Source organism: Bos grunniens, chromosome 20 (assembly GCF_055505025.1).
Source record: "Bos grunniens cultivar Pamir isolate PY7600 chromosome 20, Bosgru_T2T1.0, whole genome shotgun sequence".
Classification (NCBI taxonomy): Eukaryota; Metazoa; Chordata; class Mammalia; order Artiodactyla; family Bovidae; genus Bos; species Bos grunniens.
The window spans coordinates 58,020,351-58,035,313 of record NC_141184.1 but is presented as its reverse complement, the minus strand read 5'-3'; the positions used below and the strand labels follow the sequence as shown (position 1 = coordinate 58,035,313).

At 38.5% G+C, this 14,963-nt stretch overlaps 1 protein-coding gene across 6 annotated transcripts in view; it reads left to right on the top strand.

Moving 5' to 3' along the window:
* SGTB (small glutamine rich tetratricopeptide repeat co-chaperone beta) overlaps positions 1 to 14,963 on the top strand; it is a 48,814-nt gene that overhangs the window by 23,398 nt on the left and 10,453 nt on the right. For all 6 annotated transcript variants that reach the window (XM_086361982.1, XM_086361980.1, XM_086361981.1 and 3 more), the window contains one exon: positions 13,998 to 14,102. In XM_086361982.1, the coding sequence (XP_086218108.1) occupies positions 13,998 to 14,102 (105 nt within the window). The remainder of the gene's footprint in view (positions 1 to 13,997; positions 14,103 to 14,963) is intronic.

The following is a 14,963-nucleotide window of genomic DNA, read 5'->3' as shown; positions in this document are numbered from 1 at the left end:
ATCTCGTTCTAGTCTTCTATTTATATGTTCCTTAATCGTTTGGGATAATTCGTAATGTATTTGCTTTTGGTCCTAGCTTCATGTCACCCACAAATTTGAGAAGAGCACCATATATTACATTGTATGAGTTACAGAGCCAGCTAGGGGAGCAGCCATGGGGAAGTAGTTAAGAACCGGGGTTCTAACCCACAATCTTTGAATTCCACTTTCTGGCTCTTCCACTTACATGTATGTGACCTTGAGCAAATTACCCTAACATCTTAGTTTCCCCATTGGTAAAATTGTGGATAATAGTATTTATCTTATCATATTGTTGTAGAGATTAAATAGTTAGTACATATGAAGTGCTAGAATAGTGTCTAGTAAAGAGTGTTGTACACAGCAATAGCTATTATCATTATTGTTTATGTAATCTGGGGGTTTGCTTTAATGAGAATATGAAGAGAGATCCAAATTTATTGGGATCCAAATATCTTGTCAGTTATTTTTCTCTGAGTTACCAGTCTGGTAGTAATCCTGTTAAAATAGAAAAGAAATGATGTTAGTCTTATAGGACTTGTTCTGAATTAATCTAGTGGGTTTTTTTCCATTTTGGGGGGATCTCAAACTATTTTAGTGAAGACATATGAAATTGAAAGTTTATAGTGAATATGCATATGTCCAACCAAGATTTTGCCACTAATTTTTTAGTTTACTTGCTATATCCCATTTATTCATCTATTTGTGCCTCTCTTATTTTTGATAGGAGAAGGCAATGGCACCCCACTCCAGTACTCTTGCCTGGAAAATCCCATGGATGGAGGAGCCTGGTAGGCTGTAGTCCATGGGGTCGCTGAGGGTGGGACAGACTGAGCGACTTCACTTTCACTTTTCACTTTCACACACTGGAGAAGGAAATGGCAACCCACTCCAGTGTTCTTGCCTGGAGAATCCCAGGGACGGGGGAGCCTGGTGGGCTGCTGTCTGTGGGGTCACACAGAGTCGGACACGACTGAAGTGACTTAGCAATAGCAATAGCAATATTTTTGATACATTTCAAGGTAAACTGCAGCTATTGGTATACTTTCCCCTTAAATATTTTAGTATGCATATCATTAAGTAGAGTTCAGTATTTTACATTCTTTTCTTTTGAGGTAAAATTTACACGCAATAAAAAGCACAGATCTTAACTGTATGTTCACTGAGTATCGACAAGTGCATACACCTATATAACTCCACATCCCTGTCACGATAGTGAAAATTGCCACCAGCCCAGAAAGTTCCACCTGCCCTTCAGAGTCAGGTGCCTAAAACACTCACTGGAGAAAACTATTGTTTTTCCATAGACAATATTTGTCTCTGTTAGAATCTCATAAAAAAGGAATCATACCATACATATCCTTGTGTATGAGACTTTTTTTGATCAAATAATGGTTTTGGCATTCAGCCTGATTGTTGCGTGGTTCTTTCTTTTTAACTATGGAGTATTGGTTCTTTGACTGCATCACAGTTTGTCTAGGCATTTTCCTATTCATAGGCACCTGGGCCACCTTAATTGTTGTTGTTTTTGTGTTGTCCAACATTTATAGTTGTTACCTTTGGGAGAGTTGGATCCATAAGGAATTTCATCTGGCCATACTGAAAGCCTACATTTTCTCTCTCCACAAAAAATTGCTTTACTGACCTGTTCTAATAATTCAGGTCAGAAAAATAGAAAATCCAAATAATTTGTGGAGAATTAATTCTGCAAACTCTGCTCTTATTTGAATTTTATTCTTTGTAATCAGATGACTGGACAGGTTTTCATTTAGCATATGAAATCTTCAAATAAATACATTTAATACTGTCGCAGAACGTTGTGACCAGATATAAATGTTAACGGAAAATAGGTTATTTATAGAGCTCAGTAAGGCATATACTCTTAACCATAAATATGATGAATTGGAGGCAAAATAAATTATTTTTAATGAGATTACCATTTGTTAATAGTCATATATTCACTAGTTCTGTAATAGGAGAAATTCTTGACAATTCCCATTTTGTATTTCATTTAATTATTGTTAAATTGAAATGAATAATTATGCTTCTTTTTTTGCATTTGAGTAGTATCTTCTTCCTTGAGAAGTTCAGTAATAGTGTATGAAATTTAATATTAAATAATTAGAAAACTTTATTTGTATTTTTATTACAAATATGAAAGCTTTAGGATTTTTTTAGACTCTGGTGGCTATAAATATCTCAGTAGCTTGTAGTCTTGCCAACTACTCCTTGCCATTTTTCTCAGCCAGCTGGCTGCCAGAAGTTTGAAGTTCAGAATAGCAGATCTAAATCTTTCTTTTGATACTCATTTTCACAGTTCATTATTAATCAAAATATTGTTTACATGTTAAACTTGCTAGAATGAACCAAAGTTTACTTTTTAATAAGTGATTTTTTATATGTTAGAAAACGATCATTTGGTAAATTTCTTAAGCATGTCTTTGTTTTCTAGACTTAATTGTCTATTTGGGGCCTTTTAAGATTCTATTGATGCTTAAGGCTCAGCTCGGATACCAGGAAAACATGAATCCTTTCTTGAAAACTTATGATTTAGTTTTACTTTTTTGTCTATGTTCCTTGCACTTACCATGATGTATAACACTTACATAAGTTTACCATATATGTTCTGCCTTGTAATTATATGCATAGATGCATGTTCAGTCGCTTCAGTTGTGTCCAGCTCTTTGCGATCCTATGGACTGTAGCCCACAAGGCCCCTCTGTCCATGGTATTCTCCAGGCAAGAATAATGGCGTGGATTGCCATGCTCTCCTCCAGGGGACTTTCCCAGCCCAGGGATCGAACTAGCATCTCCTCTGTCTCCTGCATTGCAGGCGGATTCTTTACCACTGAGCCACCAGGGAAGCCCCAATTATATGCATGCTTGTTTACTTCAGCTGAGGGGCAGATATTGTATCTTGTATCTATCTGTATTCCCTATAGTACTCAGCACTGTACCTCACCAGAGTGTAGCCAGTTTTTGTCAGATGCATGGAAGACATAGAAGAAATATAAGGAATTTCCAGTGATGTTGTAGTGACCAGACACTTAGATTAACACTTGTATACATAAAACAGCAAATGATTTACAGGTCTAAAACATTTCCAAGTACTTTATAATATGAAATGGTATTTCATATGAAACTGGCTAGTTTTCTGTTTTCCATCCCTGAAGAGTACAGATCTTTCTCAACTTGTGATATCATATCCCAATAAACTTGGAAATGTCGTACGTTGAAGATGCATTTAATACGCCTAATTTACTGACCCATTTTAGCCTGGCCTACCTTAAACATGCTCATAACACTTGTATCAGTCTCACAGTTGGGTAGACTCATCTAAGACAAAGCCTATTTTATAGTAAAAGTGTTGAATGTCGTGTAATTTATTGAATACTGTACTGAAAGTGAAAAGTAGAATGGCTGCATGGGTACAGAATGGTTGTAAGTTTATCAGCTGTTTACCTTCATGATCACAGGCTTGACTGGGAGCTGAAGCTCGCTGTCACTGCCCAGGGTCACCAGGGAGTTTCATATCACATATCACTAGCCCAGGAAAGGATCAAAATTCAAAATTTGAAGTATGGCTTCTACTGTATGGGTATTGCTTTTGTCCCATTGTAAAGTCAAAAATTGTAATTTAAACCATGGTAAGTCAGGGGCCATCTGTATTCTTACAGGTCTTTTTGTTTGTACAGCCTCAGGGCTAAGTACATTACCTTACCCAGAGTCGTGTCATGTTTTGGGGATGGATACCTGGTTGAATGACTGAAGCAATAAATGAAATTAAAATACTGGTAAAGAAAAGGAGCATGACGGAAAAAAATTATCGGGAAGGCCTCTCACGTGATGGGAATTTGAGTTGAAGGTGGATTTGATGAACAGGTAGAACAAAGGTAAACAGAGGAGAGGGGAATGTATTTTATGTCAGAGAGCATAATTTAACAGGAAAATTAGAAAGCATCAGGTTGTTGTACCAAGGAATGCTTAGAGACAGCATGAGCTCCCAGAAAGATGGAAACGGAGACCACATTGTTGTACGTTTTGTTTTCTTCCACCTCCGTAAGCAGCATGTAGTCATTAGGTTCCCTGGGACTTGGAATTAAAAATATCAGGAAGGAGAAGGAACATGATGGAGAAAATTTATCTGGAAGGCCTCTCACTTGATGGGAATTTGAGTTGAAGGTGGATTTGATGGTTTGTTGAACTTGGAGTTGAATCTCAGTTAAGCCTTGGAGAAGGAAATGGCAACCCACTCCAGTATTCTTGCCTAGAGAATCCTGTGGATGGAGGAGCCTGGTGGGCTGCTGTCCATAGGGTCGCACAGAGTCGGACACGACTGGAGCGACTTAGCAGCAGCAGCAGCTTTGTGACCTTGGGTAGCCTTACTAAACTGTTTTGAGCCTCAATATCCTCACTTGTAAAATAGAGGTGATACTAACCATTTCATAGAGTAGTTGTAAGGAGTAAATATATACACACACATATATATATATAGTTATAGGCTTTCAATATTTGTTTCTTCCAAAAACAGTGTAATTTCTAGCTGTAGGTAGAATACTACAGAATAGGTTTTTGCTATAACGTGTATATATATAAATATATATAATATACAGTATGTGAAATGTTAGATACCTGTAAATTTTTTTCTGCCTATTTTTTCCTATAAAAGAGCACAAGTTATATTCATGCTCTTGCTCTAACAAGGTAATGAAAGTGAGCGTGTCTGAAAACGTGATGATGCCAGCTGCTTTGTTCTGCTGGAGTTTCTTTAGTTATGCCCTGATAATCAGACAGCAGGTCCAGAGAGAGCAGACCACATTGTTATTCAGTTCAGACACTGATGTGTTTGGCTGCATCTCACAGAAGATTCAAATATAGCCTGATTTCTGTTTCCTTTCCTAGTTGCAGATTCAGACACCTCTCTTCTTTCTTTGGTGAACTGCACAAATCTTTGATCTCAGCTTGCAGTTTGTGATCTAAAGCTCAAGCTATCAGGATTAAAAACAGTCACACCCTTTCTTTCTGCCCATTCTTTCTTTCTGGGTCTGATTCTCTGTGCTTTATTCCCTGTTACCAGTATCTGAAGGTAAGTATCAGGGAATCTTCCTCTTTGTTTTCTTTTATGATATGTCTCCAAAGTAGCTCATTCGCTCCTTCCTTCATTTGCATCCAGAGTCTTAACTTTTGCTGAACTAGGACACTAATAACTGCAGTTGTCTTCCCATTTCCATTCTCTACTCCAGTCTTCTGCCAAAAGGATTGTTCTAAAATATGAAATTAATCATCCAACTCTTGCTTTGTGTTCACTAGTTCCAAATTACCAACATGATCAAATTTGAGCTTCTCTGAATGACACTTCAGATCTTTTATAGTATAGGCTCTCTCTTTTCTTTTAACTTTATTATCCTCACTTTTCTTACCCCATCCTTCTTCTTTATTCTCTATGCACATGTAATGTGAAATTTACTGACTTCCTAAAAATGCTATGTTGGGATATCTCTGCATGCTTTTATGTGCTCCTTCCTCTGCATAGACTATTTCCTGCCTTATGTAGTTGGTCAAATGCTAGTCATCCTTCAAGACCCTGTTAGATGTTGGATATTTTGGGAAGATTTTTCTTAGTTTCTTCTCTCCTCAACCTCGCCTTCTTTGCCATGGCCTATGGAGTGGTGCTGTCCAATATGGTAGCTCCTAGCCACATTTGGCTATTCAAATATAAATTAATTACAATTAGTAAAATAAAATATACAGTTCCTTAATTGCACTAATATGTTCGAATGTTCTTTAGTCATACGTGGCTAGGGACTTCTGTATTGGGCAGCACTTGTCTATTACAGAAAGTTCTATTAGACAGAAAGAACTTGTCTATTACAGAAAGTTCTGTTAGACCGCTCTGCCTAGGGTTAACCATACCTTACTCTATGTTACCTCTTCTCTTGATAATTCCACTGTTGCATTTACTGTATTGTTTATTTATTTACATATCTATTTCCCTATTAGAGAGCAAATGTTTAGAGGGCAAAGATATATCCTCTTCATTTCTGTATATTTGATTTTGAGCTGTGTTAACGTATTGTAGGTATACATCAAAATTTTGAATTGAATTGATTCAGTGAATTTTAGAAGGCAGAATTGCTTCTAGTTGAAGACTTCTAATGGTGAGACAGTCACATGGCAGCATATTGCATATATATTCATAAAAAATATTTATTATATATAGTATTTTTATTTATTAATTTAGGTAAATGAATGTAAACCAATTTAAACTTACTTCTAGTTAATGAACATCTGTATATGTCTACCCTAGAGACAACAGTAGCTAACGTTTTGCCGTGTTTCCTTCCTCTCTCTTTCTTTGTCTTTTTTTCTCTATAGGTGTATGTACACACACAGAAATTTCTTGCTGATCATAAATTCTTCAGTTGTATTTCCTAAGAATAAGATATACTCTGTATAACTGTCATGTCATTCACATGTAAGAAAATTAGCATAAATATTGAAATTTCTTCAGTTGTTCCCCAAATACCATCTATAGCTATGTTTTTGATTCAGATCCAATCAAGAATTAGGCATTGCTTTTTTTTTAATGTCACTTCAGTCTCTTTTAATCCGGAAAGTATCCCTGTCTTTTTTGATTGTGTTTCATGACAGTTTTTTTTCAAGGAGTTAAGCCAGTGATCTTACAGAATGTGCCATGTTCTCGATATGTGTGATTGCTTCCTCATGATTAAATTTAGCTCACATTTTGACATCAAGCCTACATAAATAATTATGTATACCATTTATTATATTATATTAGGAGGCCCATAATTTCAAACAGCCCTGTTGATAGTGATTCTGAGTTTGATATCTTAAAGTGGTGACTACCATGCCTTTCTATTACTCTTTTTTTTTAAAAAATTTTGACTGTGCCGGATCTTAGCTGTGGCATGTGGGATCTAGTTCCTTGACCAGGGATCGAACATGGGTGCCCTGCATTGAAAGTGCAGAGTCTTAGCCACTTGACTACCAGGGAAGTACCTCTATTACTCTTTTATAATTAAAAATATGGGGTGCTTCCTCAAGACAGCTGAGTACAGAGACTCTGAACTCACCTCCTCCCAGTGGCATACGAAAATTAGAACTACTAACAGAGCGAATATATAAGAGGATGACCTGAAGATTAGCAGAAAAGATATAAAGTAAAGATATAAAGAAGGAGGGGTGGAAATGTGATATAGGCAGGATCTACAATCCTAGGTCAGTGACCCACAAGCAGGAAAGATACTGTAATTGCAGAGGTCCTCCACAAGGAGTGAGGGGTCCAAGTCCCACCGTGGGCTGCTCAGCCCAGAGGTCCTGCACAAGCAAGGTGAGTCACCGGAAAGTCCAGCTTTGAAAACTAGCAGGGATTACATTCAGGAGAGCCGGAGCACTCTAGGAAACAGAGGCTCTACTTTTAATGGGTGCAGGTAAAATCTAACAGTCTCCAAGTCCCAGTGCAGAGGCTGTAGTTTGAAGGGAGCTGGGTTAGATCCACTTGAATGATCTTGAAGAGCCTCTCAAAACTGAACTAGGTAGAAGTAGAAAATATGAACAGACCAATTACTAGCAATGGAATTGAATCAGTAATTAAACAGCAACAACAAAATACCTCCTGACAAACAAAAGCCCAGGACCAGGTGACTTTTCAGGTGAGTTTTCATTCCAATCCCAAAGAAAGGCAATGCCAAAGAATGCTCAAACTACCGCACAGTTGCACTCATCTCACACACTAGTTAAGTAATGCTCAAAATTCTCCAAGCCAGGCTTCAGCAATATGTGAACCGTGAACTTCCTGATGTTCAAGCTGGTTTTAGAAAAGGCAGAGGAACCAGCAATCAAATTGCCAACATCCACTGGATCATGGAAAAAGCAAGAGTTCCAAAAAAACATCTATTTCTGCTTCATTGACTATGCCAAAGCCTTTGACTGTGTAGATCACAATCAACTGTGGGAAATTCTGAAAGAGATGGGAATACCAGATCACCTGATCTGCCTCTTGAGAAACCTGTATGCAGGTCAGGAAGCAACAGTTAGAACTGGACATGGAACAACAGACTGGTTCCAGATAGGAAAAGGAGTACGTCAAGGCTATATATTGTCACCCTGTTTATTTAACTTATATGCAGAGTACATCATGAGAAATGCTGGACTGGAAGAAACACAAGCTGGAATCAGGATTGCCGGAAGAAATCTCAATAACCTCAGATATGCAGATGACACCACCCTTATGGCAGAAAGTGAAGAGGAACTCAAAAGCCTCTTGATGAAAGTGAAAGTGGAGAGTGAAAAAGTTGGCTTAAAGCTCAACATTCAGAAAACGAAGATCATGGCATCCAGTCCCATCACTTCATGAGAAATAGATGGGGAAACAGTGGAAACAGTGTCAGACTTTATTTTTCTGGGCTCCAAAATCACTACAGATGGTGACTGCAGCCATGAAATTAAAAGACGTTTACTCCTTAGAAGGAAAGTTATGACCAACCTAGATAGCATATTCAAAAGCAGAGACATTCTTTTGCCAACAAAGGTTCGTCTAGTCAAGGCTATGGTTTTTCCAGTGGTCATGTATGGATGTGAGAGTTGGACTGTGAAGAAGGCCGAGCGCCGAAGAATTGATGCTTTTGAACTGTGGTGTTGGAGAAGACTCTTGTGAGTCCCTTGGACTGCAAGGAGATCCAACCAGTTCAGTCTGAAGGAGATCAGCCCTGGGATTTCTTTGGAAGGAATGATGCTAAAGCTGAAACTCCGATACTTTGGCCACCTCATGTGAAGAGTTGATTCATTGGAAAAGACTGATGCTGGGAGGGGTTGGGGGCAAGAGGAAAAGGGGACGACAGAGGATGAGATGGCTGGATGGCATCACTGACTCGATGGATGTGAGTCTGAGTGAACTCCGGGAGTTGGTGATGGACAGGGAGGCCTGGCGTGCTGCGATTCATGGGGTCGCAAAGAGTCGGACACGACTGAGCGACTGATCTGATCTGATAAAATATTTAAAGAAGAGTTGACACCTATCCTCAAAAATTTGAACAGGAAGAAATACCTCTGAACTTATTCTATGAGGCCAGCATCGCCGTGATACCAAAACCAGACAAAGATGCTACAGAAAAAGAAAATTATAGAGCAGTCTCATTGATGATATTAAACACAGCACAGCACACCACTGATGAACATCAGATCAGATCAGATCAGTCGCTCAGTCGTGTCCGACTCTTTGCGACCCCATGAATCACAGCACGCCAGGCCTCCCTGTCTATCACCAACTCCCGGAGTTCACTCAGACTCAGGTCCATCGAGTCAGTGATGCCATCCAGCCATCTCATCCTCTGTCGTCCCCTTTTCCTCCTGCCCCCAATCCCTCCCAGCATCAGAGTCTTTTCCAATGAGTCAACTCTTCACATGAGGTGGCCAAAGTACTGGAGTTTCAGCTTTAGCATCATTCCTTCCAAAGAAATCCCAGGGCTGATCTTCAGAATGGACTGGTTGGATCTCCTTGCAGTCTAAGGGACTCTCAAGAGTCTTCTCCAACACCACAGTTCAAAAGCATCAATTCTTTGGTGCTCAGCCTTCTTCACAGTCCAACTCTCACATCCATACATGACCACAGGAAAAACCATAACCTTGACTAGACGGACCTTTGTTGGCAAAATAATGTCTCTGCTTTTGAATATGCTATCTAGGTTGGTCATAACTTTCCTTCCAAGGAGTAAGTGTCTTTTAATTTCATGGCTGCAGTCACCATCTGTAGTGATTTTGGAGCCCAGAAAAATAAAGTCTGACACTGTTTCCACTGTTTCCCCATCTATTTTTCATGAAGTGATGGGACTGGATGCCATGATCTTCGTTTTCTGAATGTTGAGCTTTAAGCCAACTTTTTCACTTTCCTCTTTCACTTTCATCAAGAGGCTTTTGAGTTCCTCTTCACTTTCTGCCATAAGGGTGGTGTCATCTGCATATCTGAGGTTATTGAGATTTCTCCCGGCAATCTTGATTCCAGCTTGTGTTTCTTCCAGTCCAGCATTTCTCATGATGTACTCTGCATATAAGTTAAATAAACAGGGTGACAATATATAGCCTTGGTGAACTCCTTTTCCTATCTGGAACCAGTCTGTTGTTCCATGTCCAGTTCTAACTGTTGCTTCCTGACCTGCATACAAATTTCTCAAGAGGCAGATCAGGTGGTCTGGTATTCCCATCTCTTTCAGAATTTCCCACAGATTATTGTGATCCACACAGTCAAAGGCTTTGGCATAGTCAATAAAGCAGAAATAGATGTTAGATGCAAAAATTCTCAGCAAAATATTAGCTATTTGAATTCAGCAATACATTAATAGAATCATACATCACAATCAAGTGGGATTTATCCCAGTGCAAGGATGGTTAAATATTTGCAAATCAATCAATGTGATATACCACTGAAGATAAAACTCAACAAATTGAAGAATAAAAGTCATATGGCCATCTCAACAGATGCAGAAAGAGCTTTTGACAAAATTCAACATCCATTTATGATAAAAGCTTTGAACAAAGTGTGTATAGAGGGAACGTACCTCAACATAATTAAGGCCATCTGTGGCAAACCCATGGCTAGCATCATCTTCAATGGTGAAAAGCTGAAAGCATTTCTTCTAAAATCAGGAACAAGACAGGACTTGTTTATGTTACCACTTTTATTCAACATAGTTTTGGAAGTCCTAGTTAGAGCAATCAGACAAGAAAAAGAAATAATGGAAATCTGAATTGGAAAATAACAAGTAACACTGTTAGTGTTTACAGATGACATGATACTGTCAAGACACCACTAAAATCTACTGTAACTAATAAATGAATTCATTAAAGTTGCAGAATATAAAATTAATATATAGGAATTGGTTGCTTTTCTATACACTACAGACAGACTAACAAAAAGAGAAATTAAGAAAACAATCCCATTTACAGTTGCATAAAAAAAAAGTAAAGTAAAGAAGCCACCTGCAATGCAGGAGACCCAGGTTCAAGAAGATCCCCTGGAGAAAGGAATAGCAACCCACTCCAGTATTTTTCCCTGAAGAATCCCATGGACAGAGGAGCCTAATAGGCTATAGTTCACAGAGTCGCAAAGAGTCAGACACAACTGAAGTGACTTAGCATGCAAAAAAGAATAAAATACTTAGGAATATTTCTATAAAGAAGAGTTTTCTTTCCTTTTCACCTTTTTCAGCTTCTCTCTTCCTTTGTCTCCCCCCCCTATAAAAAATCCACTATTCAATGTGTTCTAATAAATTACCTACTTATCATTTTGACCCTTAAATTATCCTATATTTGTCTAGGGGGAGCCTTTTAAACTGGTTGTCCTTTTGTATATCTTCATTTATTTTTGAACACTTTCTTGCTTTCTGGAAGAACAAAGTATTCCAAAAATGCCTTGTACTTTCTCTGCCCTTAAACCTGGGCTAAACTATTTCTGCAAGGAACTTCTTTTAGTGGAAAATCATATTTAGAAACCAAGATCTGATTGCAAGGCATGATAGCTTCTACTGAAATGTTACTGCTTCAGGTCCTTTCAAAGGACAGAGCTAGAAAATAATTTTTTTGGAAAAGTTATCATTTTATCCAGATGTTCTCAGTTCACATCTAGTGTCACAGAGATTTTCCTTACCTTCTCTCATTTTGTATTTGTATCTCTCTCCAGAAGAGCGCTCTGCTTTCCAACAGCACCAGTGTATTTACTGATAAGCTCTATTCTTCAACTGGTATTGGGTTTCCCAGGTGGTTCGGTGGTAAAGAATCTGCCTGCCAATGCAGGAGATGCAGGAGACGTGGGTTCCATCCCTGGGTCAGAAAGATCCCCTGGAGGAGGAAATGGCAACCTACTGCATTCTAGTATTCTTGCCTAGAAAGTCCCATGGGCAGAGGAGCCTGGCGGGCTACGGTCCATGTGTTGCAAAGAGCTGGACACGACTGAGCGACTGAGCACACACATGCTGTCAACATGCTCTAGCAGGCTTGCCAAGGAAACTTGAGAATTTCTTTGCAGTTTACTTTTTGTCCTTAGAATGCGTCTTACTAAGGCCATATACTCAGAATACTGTGTTTGAGTTACTTGAATTCTTGCTTTTGATACAGAGTTAGGGTTATTTGTTTCTGTTTTATTCTGTTTGAAGGTTTACTTTTTCATCCTCTTTGAAGTGTCATTCTCATTTCTCTCCCATCTACCCCATTGCCAAGCATCCTCTAGGAGACGAGCATGAGGCTTTTAATATATGTCTGACTTCTGAGTCATGTAAACATTTTTTGTAAAAGTAAACTAAAAAAGAATGTTAATAAATGATGACTTTGTAGCCTTAATAATGTCCTTTGCATTATGTCTATTATTAAGCTTCTATAACAGCTTTCTTTTGCTTGGTTTTTAGTTCACCTCATTGTCTTTTTGTATCCCTTTAACTTCAATTTGTGTGTGCTTATTTTGTAAGTGACATGTATACAGTTTGAGAAATTGATGTTTAGGCAATTTTGTCATTACTTACATATTTGAATTTTTTCTGCTAGCTTATATTTTGTTTTGTTCTCCTTCGCCCTGTTTTCTCTTTTGCTTTCTATTATATTGATTGTTATTTTTACTTGATTTTTTCTAATTATTTGGAAGTGATAGCATTCTATATCTCTTCTTTTAATTTTTTTTTTTAAACAGCAGCAGTTTTTTTTTTTTTTCAAAATTTTATTAATTTATTTTTGGCTGTGCCGGGCCTTCATTACTGCTAGGGCTTTTCTCTAACTGGGGAGAGCAGGGGCTAATCTTCAGCTGTGGTGCAGGAGCTTCTCATGCAGCTTCAGTAGTTGTGGCTCTGGGGCTCTAGAGCTCAGGCTCAGAAGTTGTGGTGCACGGGTTTAGTTTTCCGTGGCATGTGGGATCTTCCTGGACCAGGGATCGAACTTGCATCTCCTGCACTGGCAGGCAAATTCTTTACCACTGAGCCATCAGGGAAGCCCTTAATGGTCATTTTTAATGGACATTCTTGTCATCCTGTTAGTTTTGCAGTGAGTATTCAGTCAGATGAACTCATACTGCTTTTTTACATGAACCACCAAAACAGGTTTGTTGAATCCTCTACTTTCATATTTATATTTTTTAACTCAAGCAAAGAAGACTATGTTTATTTTTTCAAATTTTATAATCTTAGTTTGAGAAGTAGTCTCATTCATGAACAAAGGTTGATGGAAATCTGAACTCATCACAGCCTTTCTTTTATAGTCTGCTAGCCCTCAGCCTCCCTTCCCCACCAGAATATAATTATGATTACTGTTCTGTCCGTTATGTCTAGAAAAGGACATATGCATTAGCTTGCCCTTGACAGATAGATTAGTTGAGTGAATAAAGTAGAAATACTTAGTCTGGAGGAGAAGACATGGGGTAATGGTTGGGACGGAAGGTAGGAGACATTATGGAACCGTTCAGTCGAAAGGACTTGCAGTCCTTAATCGCTCTGAGATTCTATGCTAAGTAGATTGAATACATGGCCATACTCAATTTACAGTCAGATTTAGGCACATAGATTAAGTTTCATTTTTCATCTTTGACTTGTAGATGATCTTAACCTTATGTGCTCATTTAACAGCACAACACTCTGGGTGGCCATTCATAGCCATCACTCTGTATGCCTCCCAAGTAATCCCAGGTGTCCTGGTGTTTTCAGTTTTCTGTTTGGGCAAATTAGAAAGCAGGTGAACCAGTTGTAGGGTTCTCGTATTTTATCTTAGAATAGCAAAGCAAACTGGGGGAAGCAAAGTACATATTTTCTCTGAATTTTGTTTCTGAATTTTCACTTGATTATAGAATTATCTTAGTTTGGTGTAGATATTTACTGGGAGTGATAACGCAAATTGGGACAAGGAAAATATAATTTTATTAGCGCCTGGAAATCTAAATTAGTGCCTTGAATGCTTCTTATAATAAAAATCTCTTCTCTTTTTCTTAGGGCTGCTGCTCAGAGTAAATTAGGTCACTACACAGACGCAATAAAGGATTGTGAAAAAGCAATAGCGATTGATTCCAAGTACAGCAAGGCCTATGGGAGAATGGGGTAAGTTTTGGGAGAATGTTCAAAGTACTACCAAGTAGTATCAGACATGCTGTTCTTAATGGCTTGGTTTTGAATTTCCTGCTTCATATTGCACCCTCTGGACTAATAAGATAAATATAACATTGAGGGAGGAAATGATTGCAATTCTGTCTTGGAAGGGAGATGATTAGTGTATGATGAATGGGTGGTTGTTGGAGAAAACCATAACAACCATACTGAGTAGACCTACTTTGCATTCAAGGCTACAAATCTCAAGCACACAGTATTTTGGCAGCTAATCCTACTACACTTCTAAATTCACCTTACCCCTCTGAGTTGACTGTTTCATACATAACTCTTTTCAAATTTCCACTGCATTTTCCATGGTCCTCTGAACCTTTTACTAAACTGATAAAACAGATGCATTTAGAAAAAAATTCATCTTCTTACTTGCAAATCCACCAATTTACCCACATGTGTATTTGCACAGATAGCCTTTTTTCCTATTCAGATGGAAGGGGTCTTATCTAAGACTGATGCTTTAGATCTCTCATGCTTTAGATCACTCATGCTTTAGATCTCATGCCTTTGTACCAAGGACTTTACATTTGTAATCCTCTCCTGCGTCTTCTACAATACCAGTTTTCCCATCTCTAACAGTGATAATGACTACATATGAAAAGATCGTAAAAAATCATCTGGTAGAACCATCGTACCCAGCTACATCATTCTTCTGTTCCTCTTTCTCTGCTGCTGCTGCTAAGTTGCTTCTGTCGTGTCCGATTCTGTGCGACTCCATAGACGGCGGCCCACCAGGCTCCCCCATCCCTGGGATTCTCCAGGCAAGAACAGTGGAGTGGGTTGCCATTTCCTTCTCCAGTG